Genomic DNA, 15721 nt, shown 5'->3' with positions numbered 1-15721 from the left:
GCCTTCAGCTCCATGAAAGGAATGAGCTGGGTCCCCTTCATATACCTACCTATATGATCCTAGAATAAACAGGTAATAATAAAACATGTTTAACATGCAAAGGTTTTCTAAAAATTAAGTTATTTATAATTAATTTCAAGTTTTTAAGAATTTTCAGACTTCCAAAAATTAGATTTAAAAAATTATAATGTAGATATTTCAATGTTGTACATCTAAAAAGCCATTCAATGTATTAATGGCATTATACAGTATTCAGGTTATTTCTTTCTGACAAAAAGATAACTACTAAAACCTGAAACCCACATAATCCCAGAATTTAGGAGCTTTTTATAAATCAGAACTACTTGTGGAAATTCATTTAATCTACCTATCATTTCACATTCAAATAAGGACCATTTTCTTGCAGTAGTCTTAAGAGAATTATTAGCCATAAACAATAGGGAAAAGAAGTAACAAAAATCTGAATAGTCTCACGTTATGAGAATACTAGATCTGAATAAAAATAAAGATGTGTAATTTTGAGCTGTAACTCAAAGACGTGTAACTTTTTTTGAGCTTCACAGTTGTACATCTAAAAAGTACAGCAACTAATAAACCTGGGTTAACTATAAAACACCACTATAGAAAACATGAAATATATGAAGAAAAAAATGAAATGTTATCCAAACATCTAGAGATAACCACTTTTAACCTTTGTTTTTGCTTACTGATATCACTGCAAAAGTTTTACAAAAGTACTAGTGACTTCTTCAAACATTTATTGTGTGTATAGTATCTTTAATAGGAAATAAAACGATCTCAAAAAAGCTTAAAAAAATCATGCATAACCATCATATAACAGAAGTATTATGATACAGGTATTATAAGGTCACTGGGAATACAAGGGAAGAATTCTTTAGATTTTTAGAACTAAAAAAAGATATGAATTCTCTGAATAACTAAATGTATGCTTAAAATTTTTTTAAATTAGAGTATTATACATAGTAATTGTGTTCATCTTGACAAAATTATACATGCATGGAATGCAGTTTCAGTTCATGACCCCTCCCCGACCCCTTCTCTTTCCTCTACTGATTTACATTTCACCCCTCCATCCATTCACTTATCTATTGTGGTACTGGGGATCTAACTCAGGGGTGCATTATCACTGAGCCTTACACCCAGCCCTTTTTAAAAATTTTAAATTTTGAGATAGGATCTCACTAAGTTGCTGAAGCTGGCCTTGAACTTGCAATCCTCCTGTCTCAGGTTCCTGAGTTGCTGGCATTACAGGCATGCACCACCATGCCCAACTCATCTATTTATTTTTGATTGGTTCTTTCTACATATACATAAAGGTGAAATTCCCTGTGGTATACTGATATATGCACATAACATATGATTTTTAAAAAATTCATTCTGCATTTCCTCGCTTTTCCCCTTCCTCCTCACTCCCGCCCAATTTCCTTTTACACTACTGATCATCCCTATATCTTTATGATATCCTGTCCTTCCCTCCTCCTTCCCTTTATTTCACTCTAGCTTACACATATAAGAGAAAAATAATCAATCAACCTTTGAGTTTCTAAGTCTGGCTTATTTTACTTAGCATGATGTTCTCCATTTCCATCCATTTATCAGCAAATGCCATAATTCTATTCTTCTTTATGGCTGAGTAAATATATGCTTAAATATTAAACTATACATATTTATTGGTTACTTATAGGTCTTCAAAATATTTACATAACAAATATGAAACTAAAACTGACTCTACTATATGTTAATGACATCTCTGAGTAGCCAAAATCTAAATGTAAAGACATTTCTTATCAGAACTTTTTGCTTTTTTCTTACCATAAGCTGTTCCTGGGCCAAACTCAGTTCCTGCATCAATCATATATTGTCCCAAAAGTTCTGGGTTGTTTATACGACTTGGTGCTTTTCTATCCAGTTTCTCATAAACAAATTCTTCTATCCTTGCATCTAGGGGAAAGGTTAACATCAGTGACTTCAAAAGAGCAAAACTATTTTAAAATATTGTTTTGTTCCCCTCCCAATCATTTACTGCCTCTTAAATATGAAGTTAGCATTCATTCAAGTATGTATCTTCATGTATAACTTTTTATTTACATGTTAAGAGAATTATATAGCTCTAAGAAATTTGTATTTTAGAAATCTGATGAAATATCTCAGCACAAAAACATTTTACAATAAAGTTGAAACCATTATTTGCGTAGTCTATGGGCTTTGTTTCAGAAGAAAATTGGTAGTATTTAATATCTAGTAATGTTGCCTTTGTCCTATTTTAGTACTTTAAACACTCCATTTATGTTCACAATCAGGAAATTTTGGCTAGGAAAATATGGATGGACATGAGGAATCTAAAAGAACTTAAGAGTCACATCTGACACATTTAGTGTGAACACATACTCATTCTTGACAGAGTCTAAATATAGACATAGGAGCTTATGGAATAGAAAATCTAGGTTTGTAGAATATAGATAAATCAGCAATATGAAACCATGGCTTTAGTGTAGTTATGTTTGAAGTTTATAGGTATATGGGTGATACACAGGGGGCATGCATTCACTTTCAAGATTTCACCATTAAAATTAAGTTTAAATTACAAAAGGTCAAAGTAATACAGAACATTAGTATAAATGGAAAGGGGGAAAAACAATAAAAGCTGAATAAATACTTCTATAGGGGAATGTATAAAACCAAAAAAATCTCCTTGCTGCCCAACAGCAAGGTATTTCAGGGCTAAATGTAAACATGGTAGAAGTTTCCAGAAACAATAATTAAGTATAAATTAGAATTACAATCTGAAGCTAAAGTCAAATAGGTTCCTTGTTAAGTATCCCCCAGAGATTCCTATATAATTGGAAGTTTCACACAGGGCACTGAAAAATTCCAAAAATGAGCTGAACCAGCAAGCATGTCAGAAGTTGGCAAAAGAGTTAAAATAAAATATACATATTAAAGGATGTTAGAATTAATACTTGCTTTTCTGGCAGATTCTGGTGCAAATTCAGAAGAGTTTTTAAGCAGAATTTTAAAATCTAGTTTAAACTGAGTCATTGCAAAATAATCATTTAAAACATGCTAACTTCATTCCAGAATTTCATTTTCTAACCGATTCTTAGTTTTGACTGTTTTTTACCTATCTAGTCAAAAGTTTAAAGGCAAATCCTATATTATTTAATTTGGTTAATAAAACATCTATATATGATAATAATATAGCAAAAATAACTGCTTCATTATAGTGGCCCATTCAATAGGTCATAAAATATTAAAATATGTAGTTAATTCTGCTATTAATGTAAATATTTTTGCATACTACTTTAAAAAAGTATTATGATTTATAATTTAAATAACCTTAAATGAATAAGAAATGTCACATGGTGTCCAAAGAAAATAGGCTTCACTCAAGGTGTAAAAGGCTTATTTTAAAAGGTCACTACAATTTAACTAAAATGGCACACAGGATTACTAATATTTCTACTCTTGAAGCTTAAATTAGTTTCTAAAAATAAGTTTATGGCATTTCATAACATGGTCATAACAGTACTTGGGAAAAGAGAAGGAAAGCATTCATTTGTTGCCTTTGTGCTTTATTTCTGATATATAAAGCTTACATTGAAAAGACTAGATGTCAGTAAACCTGGTTCTAGTCTATGTTCCACATCCAATTAGCTATGTTACCCTGGACAGAGGCTAACTCTGTGAGTTTCATGCAACACTCAAGTATTGGCAAGGTTGACATGAGTGATCTCACAGTTGTCTGATATAATATTTCAAACACATAATTATCACTACCATATTAATGTATATTTAAAGTATTCCCTGCATCCTAATCTTGCACCAAAGATAGTTTAGTACTAAATAATTTTTAAATAATATTGGCATAATTTTTTAAAAAGTTTCACATAGTGGCTACACCCCATTTTTGAAAAAACAATTTGGGATAAAATCTGTGGTGATTATGAAGTGAAATATGGTAATTAAATAGGATAATTTATTTGAAAATATAAAATAAAGATAAAAAACTGGTAATTATTTAAGCTTCTATATAACTTTCCCTTAATTGTTTAGGATAACCCCTAACTGGACAGAAAAGGAAAATGTATTTGTCAGTTCAGCCTCTCACAGCTCTTCGAATTCAAAGCCAGTGTCTGAAGTTGAGTTTTCAACAGTACTCAACAAAGGCTTAAAAAAATGTTTTTTGTAAATTTGTTAAGAGGGTACACCAAAAGTGTTTATCATTTCTTCTTTACCCAAAGTACACACAAAAATAACCAGAGACACTTTAGCCATAATCAAAAAATCTGTTTTCAATATTAAAAAACCACTAATAGCACTTTAGGTAAATAAGATAAAAATTTCTTATATTTGTCCCCCCCCCCCCACTTTAAAAAACTGATACATTATACTTGTATATAATGATGGAATTTGTTATTACATATTCATATACGCATACAATACAACATAATTTGGTCAATATCACTCCCCGGCTACTACCCCCCCCCCCCAATTTTCCCCGCCTCTTACTTGGATTTGGCTGCAATAACACTTCAGTTTGTTTCATTATTTTTTCTGTCCATATTTTGGTACATTCAGCTTTGCTAAGGAGATTCTCTAAGTGAGCATCCAATTCTGTCTTCTCTGCCTGGCCAAGCTTTTCTTCTGTGAACTGTGATTACATAAAAAAAATGAAATAAATATACTTCAAATAAGTGTTAGAAAACTATTATCAATGTAAAAAGCAAACTCAAATCCAAACAACCCTACAAAATACAAATAAATGTATTCCAGGTTTGTTTGTATGCCATTGCTTATGAAATGCTTTTTTTGCCCCACAGTAATTTTCCATACCCTTTATTGTAACATTCATAATGACTTTATCTCATAGCTATAATGGGTAGCTCTGTTAGAATATATGGTGTGAATTCTGTAGAAAATCTAGCATACTGCTTGGTATATAAATATTTCTTACCTATAAAGGTGGGACAGCATAATGAAAGGACTAAGAGCTTTGAGTCAGGTCGATGTGAATTCAGATCCTGACTGCTACCAACTGTGTGACCTGAGCAACATTTTGAATATTTTTCATTAGTATCCTCTTTGGTAAAGGAGAGATAATACAGTGTTTTGAGGACTGAGTAACACTATGTAGTTCACTCTGTTCAGTGCCTTGTAATTATTATTTTAAGTTTAAATTTAAAAAGGGCTGTTTATATACTATTAGCACTTTAATCACACCCAAGTTAGATAGGTTTTTAAGGAATATTTTGGAAAAATATCATTTGTTTCTTCATGATGTCATACCTATAATTTATAGACTATTTTTTGGTATATATCCTATTCAGTCTTACTGTGGAGGTAATTTTTTTAAAACATCATAAAATGTAGTTAAACATACTGAACTTAGCAATTTTTATTATTGTGTTGATGTTTGAGGAAAGGTAGCATTGCCTACACAATAATAAAAATGAAAAAGATTTCTGTGTAAATCTTATGGTGAATACTTTTAATTAAAAGTAGAGGTGATGACTCAGGCTATTTATCATATATAATTTACCTAGAATATATGGTTTTTACTCATCTCAACACAGGCACATTACCAGCACTAATTCTATACTCAGTCATGACTCATTTCTAGCTAACAAAACAGTATCACTTTGCCTTTCTTCCAGTCCTGGAGAATAGATTCAGGGGTGCTCTACTGATCTGCATCCTTAATACTTTTTATTTTGAGACAGGGTCTTCTTGCTCAATTGTTAAGTTGGTCTTGACTTGTGATCCTCCTGCCTCAGCTTCCCAAATTGCTGGGGTTACAGAAAAGTGCCACGGTGCCCAGCTCCTGTCATTTCTTAAAAATTCTTCTGTTGTCCTATTTTCTGAGTTTTACTATCTGCTTCTTTCAGCATCCTTCTTCTCAGTCTAGTTCTTTCAACTGACTTATCAGCATGTTTAGCTGAAGGGTCCTCTAGAATCATATTCTTAGACTTCTGTTTATAATCTCCACTGAAGGTCCTGTTCAGGACTGGAAATAACAGTGGTTTATTTTTGGTTGTTTGTTCTGTGGTGCTGGGAATTGAACTTAGGGGCTTGCACATGCTAGGCAAGCATTCTACCACTGAGCTATACCTGCAGCCCATTTTTATTTTTTATTTTAAGACATGGTCTTGCTGAATTGCCAGGCTGGCTTCAAGCTTGTGATCATCCTGCTTCAGCCTCCTGAGTAGCTAAGATTATAGGTGTGAGGCACCATGCCCAGCTGAAATAACAGCTTTAAAGCTTTTGTAAAGCTTTAGGTCTTTTAGAGAATGGCCTGGTCAGTCTTTTAGAGACTGACTCAATGGGTGGAACTGAGAGTAGCAGTTCTAAAGCAATTGCCTAAGCCCAAAAACTTGCAGTGTACTGTATGTCAGAACTGGGCACTGGACAAAAGCAAATTCTGATCCCAAGGTCAGCTGGATACACTATGCAACCTCATTCCTAGGAAGAGAAATTGGTACTCTTTACAGATCTCTGAAGATTCTAAGCAATAGACATCTTACAGAGGTATGGATTATAACATATTAAAAGAATACCACCAATAGTTAGATATAGTATCTCCCGGAAAGCAACCAACAGCAAGAGGAGAAGGATACACCTAGCTCTAAGAAAAACTTTCACCCAGCACTTTAAAAACTGGAAATACCTGCATAAATTTCTCCTTAAGCAAGAATATCCATTTGTTTCTTCACTCATTTATTCAACAAAAATCTATCAAGAAAGAACCTATGTATGTGCTAGGTAATATTCTAAGCACATGAGTTTCAGCAGCCAACAAGGCAGATAAGATTTCTATTTAGGAACCTACCATTTTAGTGGAAAGACAAAAATGAAAAAAACAAATAATTTGATAACAGGGACACAAAGATATAAGATGCTAAAGAAAGGACCAAAATAGCTGATTCTATCATTTCTAAGTGATATAATAAATGTAAATGTAGAGAAAGAATGAATTCTTCAGGGAAAGGGTGAAGAAGGAGTATCAGGGAAGGCTTCACTCAGGAAGAGATGTATGACCTGGGCCTGGAAGAAGAAGGAAGAGTATAAAGGATTTGAGATTGGGTTGGTTAGAAAGAAATCCCATCTTTGAGCAGGTAACAAATGATCTTTGAATTAGTGATAAGAAATTAGTTATATAAAGATCTAGAGGATTAGTACATTTAAGCTGATGATTTTTCTTCCAGTTGCATTATTTCTATAGTATCATTAACACCACCTTTATGCATATTACATGTTATTTCTGTGTAGACATTCCTTATTTGTATTTAAAAATGAATACTTATTAAAAATAGAAAATTCAATAATATAAAAAATGGTACTTAAGTCAGTCTTTGTGTAAAAGTACCCTTCTACTAACAAGAAAATCTGTTATACAGGAGAATAAATTGAAAAGTATTATCTAAGAAGTCTAAACCTACAGGTCTATTGTTTTCAGTATATAAAATGTTAAACTTGCCTAACAGATGTTTTAGAAACACTAAAATTTGAAGGTATAGATTAGGCCTGGGAATATAGCTCAGTGGGAGAGCACTTGCCTATGATATGCAGCGCCCTGGGTTGAACTCCCAGCACTTGGGGTGTGAGAGGAGAAAAGACTAGAAACGACTTAAAAAAATTTATAATAGTGATTAAAGAAGTAGTCACTAAGTAGTCACTGAGTTTATCTGCCACCTGTTGGGATTCAAGACAAGTTTTCCCTAACAGAATTTCAGAGAATCAATTATAAATAACTATTCAGAAAATAAAACATTTCAATCTTCAGTTCAAAGGCCTGTTTGCTTTGTTATTTAAAATTTTCTCCATGATTCTCATGGTACTCTTATAGGTATCTCTCACTAAAAACAAGTTTTAGTGAAAAAAACATGTGAGAATAAACCAAAGATGGGTATGTGCAACAAGTCCTGTAATTACATAAGTGTAAAGTAGAAACAAAATACGTAAATTCACTTACAAAGTTAGTTCTTTACAAACACCGTAGTAGTTTTTTACTTTCTAGTTCAGAAGGCCAAAACCAAATCAAAACAATATCAGAAACTCTTTCATATGTGTGAGATAGTCTGAATAAAGGAAACATGTTTAGAAAATGGCAGTTCTATACGAAGGCCCACATGAAGGAAATATCTTAAGTTCCAATAAGAAATTCTACCTGTTTTTTTTTTCACATTTCAGTCTATTATATGTGGTTTTATCTTTTGTTTTTAAATGTTTTCTTTTTAAAACAAGATTATTACATATTTCTTATACTTTTGAATTCTTAATGTCAAGACTCTAGATGTAAAAAAATGCCATACACTAAGCTGGGCATTATCTGATAGTCAAAAAAATCTTCTGTTAAGAATTATAATTTTAGTGATCAACAAGTTTGGGCAAAATGTTTAATCACACTGAGCCTAAGGTGTCAATGCTGGAATTCAATCACACATCTGCTTGAATTATGTCTTATCAAACTAAACTACCCTTCCATTAAATATTTTGATTCAAAGAAATTAGTATTTTTATTTATATCACCATTATCCACGAATATTCTGTGTTTCTTTGCTCCTAAGTATTTGTTTTAGACATCTATCTCCTCCAGCTCTCCTGTTTCCTACATGATGCTCAATAATTACTTACCCAATTAAAGGTAGCCAAAATTTAATCTTCAGTGAAAAAAAGAGGCGGACACACACACACACACCACTATTAAGATGGTATTTTTAAATTGAAATGATGTATTACCCAAATGTATAATTACAAAAGACATAATATTTTCCATTATTTTCTTTGTGGAAGCTACAGGAGTTTTTTCATCAGTCAGAAGGTATGTGGTATTAACAATAAAATGTTACTTAATACATACATTTCTCTCAAAAATTTAAAAATACATTTACTACAGAAAACCGAGTTATCACAACTAAATTTGGGAGATTTAAAATACTAATACATTATTATCCAAAGTACATATATAAAGACATGAATTGGTGTGAATATACTTTGTATACAACCAGAGATATGAAAAATTGTGCTCTATATGTGGAATAAGAATTGTAATGCATTCCACTGTCATGTATAAATTTTAAAAAATTATTAAAAATAAAATAAAATACTAATACAAATATTTATGCAATATATATTTCCTTCTATTGCAAGATGATCAGCATATGATGTGATTCTTCCCCTCAAGGACTTTATATTCTAGTTGGGATAATAATATTATTTTAATACAAATGTAAAATTATAATGAATGCATCCTTTCAGAAGTCAAAAGACATTCATATATATATATATATATATATATATATATGTAAAAGATCCCTTTCCTACTTACTAAAAATTTAAAATCAACCCATAAAAATTTTGGTTTTCAACATCTTCAAGTTCAAAATCACTGCTGATTTTATAGTCTCTAGATAACTGGTGTTAATCAGAAACCACAGCTAAGTTTGGGCATGTTATTTTAATGAATGAATAGCAGCACAGTTTAATAATTGAGAACTTTAATGAAAACAATTTACAAAAGTCAGAATATAAATAAATCATAGAAATCCTAGCCCAATGCTCTCTAAAATGTAATATATAATTTTTTATAACATTTCACTTATAGTAAAATGGCATGAGCACAGATAATACCCTCTATTATTGGGTAAGGCTAATATTCTAAAAGTAATTAAACTTTTCAGGGGGAACTATATAACAAATCCTGCATATGATATACTAATAAACTATAAAGTGGATCCCTCACCATGGGTTCTCAATTTTTGCTGCTCTTTAGCACTATTTGGAGGAGTTTTGAAAACAGTGATGCCCAATTCAACACCTAAGATTCTAATTTCATTGGACTGGGGTACAGTCTATATGTGGGCATTTTAAAAATATTCCCCAGGTAAATTTTAGTGCAGCCAAGACTAAGAGTCACTGTTGTAAACACATAAGTAATTATTTAAATATTTATCTAAACTTGGTTTGTCATTATCTTAAAAATAATTTCAAGAAATATGAATTGAAAATCTTGTAGATTTTGTAATTATCTTGTTTATGTAGTACATAAATGTAAACCTCATGTAGTACATAAGTGTAAACATCATCACAAGGTTAAACTATCTTTTCTCTAGGAGTTTATTAAATTAATACCACTATCATCAAATAACCATACTGGATGTTGTGAGAGAAAGAAACAGAGCTGATTCCTTAAGACATACAACCTGTTGAAGACACTAAAGCCACAGAGTTGTAGAATTTTAGAGTTACTTCATGGAAAGAAAAATGTCACATGATCATACAGAATTGAAAAATGACACAGGATTTCCCATCAAGCTCCTGTGGTTTGAAAAACCTTCATAATTGAGATGGACTTGAAGCTGTTATTAGGAAGAAAGAATAAGAAGGGAGGGGATGGAGGGCATTCAAGATGGGTTATAAAAACCTGGAGTTAGACAAGTACAAGATATTTTGGAAATTAAAAAATAATACATGATCAGAATGCAGTTTTTTTGTGAGTGACAGAAAAGTGCAGATTGCAAGGGAGAATTTTACATTCAACTAAATTTGGTCTGAAAAAACTGAGTCTGAGAACAAATAAACGGCTATTAAAACGTTAGTGGACTAGCACAGTGATGATACCAGTAACCCCAGCTACTCAGGAGGTGGAGATAGGAGGATCTCAAGCTCCAGGGCAGCCTCAGCATCTTACGGAGATCTTGTCTCAAGTTTAAAAAAAGTGCTGGGGATATAGTTCAGTGTTCCAGATACTGGGGTTCAATCCCCAGTATCACACACACAAAACACAGATACTTACTAAATAATTTAGGAAGGACAAATTACTTGATGCTTTTGTATTCTATTGTTTTGAGGTAGTTAGAAAACAAGTACTCAAGTGGACTAGTCAAGAATAAATATTCCTACTCCTTTATACATTCTACCTTAACATTCTTTTCAAAATGCCAAGGTTTGGGGTTGGGATTGTGGCTCAGCAGTAGAGCGCTCACCTCGCAAAATGCCAAGGTTTATAAACAAATTTTAGAAGGAAGAATGGAGTGACGGTAAGATCATTCATACATACTTTAATAGTTTGAGCTGATGTACTTTAAAATAAGGAAGTTTAATTTTTAACTTTTAAAAGTAAAATGAAAAAAAAGGTATGGTAATTAATTGTCTATCAGAATGGCCTATTCTTTAAAGTACAGTTTGATTTGAATGGAAATTATTTAGTAATGAGAAAACTTAATTTTTTCCTTACTGTTTTTTATTACTCATAAAGTCACTGGCATAGCTCTTAACGTAGTCTTAGCATGAATTGTGGTAGTCTGGCATTTATGCTGATGTCAACTCAATTTAGAGTAGGAACTCAGTTACTGACTAAATATTGAAATGAGAAAGCAGTGTTCTGTTGAAAATTACCACACAGCATTTCAAACTACATGTTATTTTATGAAAGCATCTTTTTTCCTAACCTTTATTTTTAAGAAAGTATTACGGAGAATGTCAAACATACAAAAATAAAACAGTATAATGAAAAATAGTATAATAGAAGCCCAAGGACCTATAACTTCCCTTCACAAACTGTCAACACTAATTGTTTCAACTGTTTTTTCTTCTGAAATATGTTAAAGCAAACATCAAAGATAGAAGTTTTTCTATATTTCAGTTGGTGTCTGTGATAGTTATGAGAATATAAAAGACACATTAAAGAAGCCTGTTTATTTTGAAAAAGTTCCTTTTTTAATAAATGGTTGACGTTAAAACCTTGGGAATCATCCTCAACTTTTCTTTCATATTTCAGAGTCAATGTGACAGCCAACATGGTAAAGATTTTGAACCTCCTCTTGCTATTACTATCAACTAAATCAAAATTACCTTTTGACTGTTCTAAGGCCACAGTCCCCTAACTTGTTTATCTTTAACCTGTGAAACCCCCAAGTTTGCACAAGTTGCATTTGTTTCTTTTTTCTGAAATGCTTTTCCTCAAAAACAAACAAACAAAAACAGAAAGCCCCACTGTGGCTGTGTGATTCCTTGAGGGTTCTTTGAATTTCACCTTCCAAGAAAGACCTGCCCTGACTATATACTATCTATATAACAAACCCACCACCACCAACCCTGACATTATCCTCTTCTGCTGGCCTTTTCTAACAGCTTTGCTAGAATGTAAGCTCTGGGAGGGCAAATACTTTGTTGATTTTATTCACTGCTATATTACCAGAGTCCAAAATAGTGACAGGCAGACATGAAGGCTGATAAGAAAATTAGTTGATAGCTAACAGATGAAGATGGAATTTAAGAACCTTTTCCTAAAGAATTTGAAACAACAAGTACTTAAATCATTTGAGAAGTACACTTTTTAGGAGCTTTGCTAGAATTTTCTTTTTTTGTGTGTGTGGGGGTGGGGGGGGCTTACAGGGGATTGAACTCAGGGGTACTCGACCACTGAGCCACATCCTCAGCCCTATTCTGTATTTTATTTAGAGACAGGGTCTCATTGAGTTGCTTAAAACTTCATTTTTGCTGAGGCTGGCTTTGAACTCATGATCCTCCTGCCTCGGCCTCCCGAACTACTGGGATTAGAGGCGCATGCCACTGCAAAAGGCAATTTACTTTTTAAAATTGAGTCCGTCAGCGATTTAAATTAGACTAAATTCTAGTAAAATGTATCTGTCCTATTTAAGCAGTGTAGGATAAGTACCTGAAACACATCTAATTGTATTTAATAGAACGGCACTACATGGTGTCAAATTTGCATCAAGCATCTAGAATCACCAGCAAACATCATTTAAAACAAAACATACTAAAGGCTCCATCCAGTCTTCTGTTGCAGTCAATGTTAAGTCTAAAAGAAATGTCTCATAATCAAAATTTACTTCAGACTCTCATTCACCTTATATTTTAGAAGTAGGAGAAAGGAAGGTTAAAGCAACTACCTTGTTGCTTAACATGCAAACTTAAGAACTAAATTATAGGAATTTCCCATTTGAAATGCTCAGATTGTACGAGATGATCTTTAAGGTCTCTCTAGGCTACAACATTCTATTCTATATATCTTAAACCCGCACTGCTTATCCAGGATGAGAAAGCAGCTTGCTGTAGTAAGTTAGACAGCACTGGTTATTTACTAGCTGTGCAAGTTAAGCAAGTTATAAAACTTCGCAGAAGCTGCTTCCTTATACATAAACGGCCGTTAATAACATCTATCTGGCAAAGTGACAGAAAGGATAGCAAAATTCTTGACATACAGTTTTCCATAATACTGGCAGCTATTACCTTCTTTTGCCAATGATATCGCAATGTAGAATCAACCATGCCAATAAAATTAGGGTGAAGGAGACAAGGAAAGTAAAATAATAGAACAGATTTACATTTCAGTGTTAATTTGATATGCATATTAGAAAATTATTTGTTTTCTCCTTACAAGAGAATACTGTTGCTACTCTGTCATTAACATAAACACCAGATTGTATATAACCCATGTTGTGAAATTTACATATGTTCATAGATTTAACTGAGTTAGCATAATGTGGGTGATGACTATAGGAAGCTGTCCAAGTTCTCCACAACTGACACTTCCTTGATTGCAGAATACCAAAAGATAGTGAACTTTTCCCCCTTAAAGTATATTTGAAACATACCACTGTGACCATGGTGTAATATGAATATCCCCCATCACTCCTTGCTTCCCATTTTGGGAATGAGTGAAAACACCCAAACTCCCATGTTTTCCGTGTACTTGGCAAAGTCTGGATATCAACAGGCGATCTCCATTTGCCCCAAGAGCTGCCAAGCGCAGGGACAGTCCTTTCAGAGAGGGCTGGAGGGAACTGTGTTGGCAGCTCCCTGGGTAGAGGGGAAGGAAAAGGAAACTCCCTTCTTGGACTCCGCAGGGAGGGTGAGCGACTAAAGGAAGGGGTGGGGGTGGTGCAAGAATGGTCCGTCTGGGTTACCCTGCCGGACTCGCCCGGCCTCCGGCAGGCAGGGGAAGAAGGTCACACGGAGTAGCGTCGCGGGTTGAGAAAAGCGGGCGGGGCAGCGCCCCCGCCCCGGGGCGAACCCAAGGTGTCCTCCAGCGGCCGGAGGAAGGTCCGGGCCGCGTCGCCACCCAGCCTCGCTTCCCAGGAGCGGCGGTTGAGCAGGAGTGGGGTGGGGGGAAAACGGCCAGCGGGGCCAGGCCGCGTCCCTCACCCAGGCCCGGAGGCTACAGCAGGCCGGCGGGCAGATGGCGAGGCCGGGGTACCCGGGCGCCGCCGCCTCCAGCCGGGCAGAGACGGCCCCTCCCAGACTTTCCCTCGGCGCCGCCACCCTTTTCCCCCACCAGCGCGGTACCTGCACAGCACGACTGAGGAAGGTGCCCGCGTCGGCTGCCAGCTTCTTCATGTTGAAGTCCATGATGTTCATTCTGGGCGGCAGCCGGGCAGAGCCGCCGGCGGACCTGGCCGGGAGGCGGAGGCGCCGCGACAGGGCTGGGGCTCAGGGAGAGCGCGGCGGGGGCAGACGTGGTAGGTGGAGGGAGGCGGCGCCAACCCCGCCGCCCCAGCTGTCGTTTCCGTGCAGGGGAGGAGGAGGGGTGAGAGGGTGGGGCCAGGGGGAGAGAATAAGCGCCTCCGAGCAGGCCGCGCGCCCAGCGGCGGCCGCCGAGAAACTGGGCCTATGGAGCCGAGAGAGCTGCCTCTAACGTCGCCGCTGGCCGTAGCGGGGGAGCTGGACCCCGGCGGGCATCCCTGAGGTGTGGGGCCGGCTCCCCAAACGTGGAAGCGAGCACCGACCGCGGGGCGGAGCCTTTATCATGGTTATCGCGGGAACAGCGCCCTCTGGAGGCTCGTGGCCGCTCAGCCGCGGGGCGCGCCGGGAGCTCCTCCCCTCAGCTTGCCGGGGAGTTTTAGGGGGCGCTTCGCGGGGTCTCTTTGCTGCTGCACGTTCGCAGTTAACCTCTGAGAACCGAGAGTGCAGAGGACCCAGGTTCCTCTTTTAATTTTAAGAGGAAATACGGAAGTTAGGGCATAGAATTAAAGTATCTGTGAAGTTGGAACCAGCCGGCCCCAGTCATCTCATAGCACCGGCGCGCCCCGCCTTTCCCTGAAGCCTGGATGGCCGCTCTGCAAACGTTCGCAGAATGGGTTGCATTTAGCGTCCCCATCGACCCTGCTGTGTATTCATTCAGCACTTTTGAGTATCTGCTGTGTGCCAGGCGCTGAACTAGGTGCTGGAGATATCATGCTCTTACTCTCTTGACAACCTTCAGGGTGTTCACTCTGCTAACTGGAGCTGTTTGCTGCCCCTAGGACTTTGAATCCGTTGAGGCAGCAAGCTTGCAGGACTACAGATCCACATTAGGTGCCTGCTCTGTAAAGCATGGTGCTGGGGACTCTGTGCTGGGCCATGGACACAAAGAAGTTTAACATGGTGAGTGAAAGAGGATAGCCCTTGATAATTCAGCGTGATATTTCAGTAACAAATATAATGTCCAATCTGTTTGAAATCCCGTCCATCCAAGTAACTTTTAAAGCAGCCCTCCGACAAAATCTATGCTTAAATGAAGTTAAAAAAGGTACTAGTATGGAAGGAGATTCATTGGTACTTCAAGAATAAGGAAACACTATTTTGTGTGTGTGTGTGTGTGTGTGTGTGTGTATAGTTGTGTCCATTTGATATAATGGGGCTGGGAAAATGCAGACCCAACAGGCAATGAAATGAGCTTCCAGTTAGGCTTCAGAAACAG

The 15721-nt window shown here is 36.1% G+C and overlaps 1 protein-coding gene across 8 annotated transcripts in view; it reads right to left on the bottom strand.

Moving 5' to 3' along the window:
* The window catches only part of Sh3glb1 (SH3 domain containing GRB2 like, endophilin B1), a 34890-nt gene extending 20201 nt beyond the window's left edge, over window positions 1-14689 (bottom strand). For all 8 annotated transcript variants that reach the window (XM_058579014.1, XM_046443283.2, XM_058579015.1 and 5 more), the window contains exons 1-3: window positions 14329-14689; window positions 4531-4672; window positions 1834-1962 (exon numbers count right to left, since the gene is read on the bottom strand). In XM_058579014.1, coding sequence (XP_058434997.1) covers window positions 1834-1962; window positions 4531-4672; window positions 14329-14400 — 343 coding nt within the window. In that variant the 5' untranslated portion in view covers window positions 14401-14689. The remainder of the gene's footprint in view (window positions 1-1833; window positions 1963-4530; window positions 4673-14328) is intronic.
* Window positions 14690-15721: the final 1032 nt, after the last annotated feature.

Source organism: Marmota monax, unplaced genomic scaffold (genome assembly GCF_021218885.2).
Source record: "Marmota monax isolate L192 unplaced genomic scaffold, Marmota_monax_Labrador192_F-V1.1 WCK01_AAM20220418_F8-fsc00046, whole genome shotgun sequence".
Classification (NCBI taxonomy): domain Eukaryota; kingdom Metazoa; phylum Chordata; class Mammalia; order Rodentia; family Sciuridae; genus Marmota; species Marmota monax.
The sequence above is the reverse complement of the archived record's forward strand: the minus strand, read 5'-3'. Positions and strand labels throughout refer to the sequence as shown.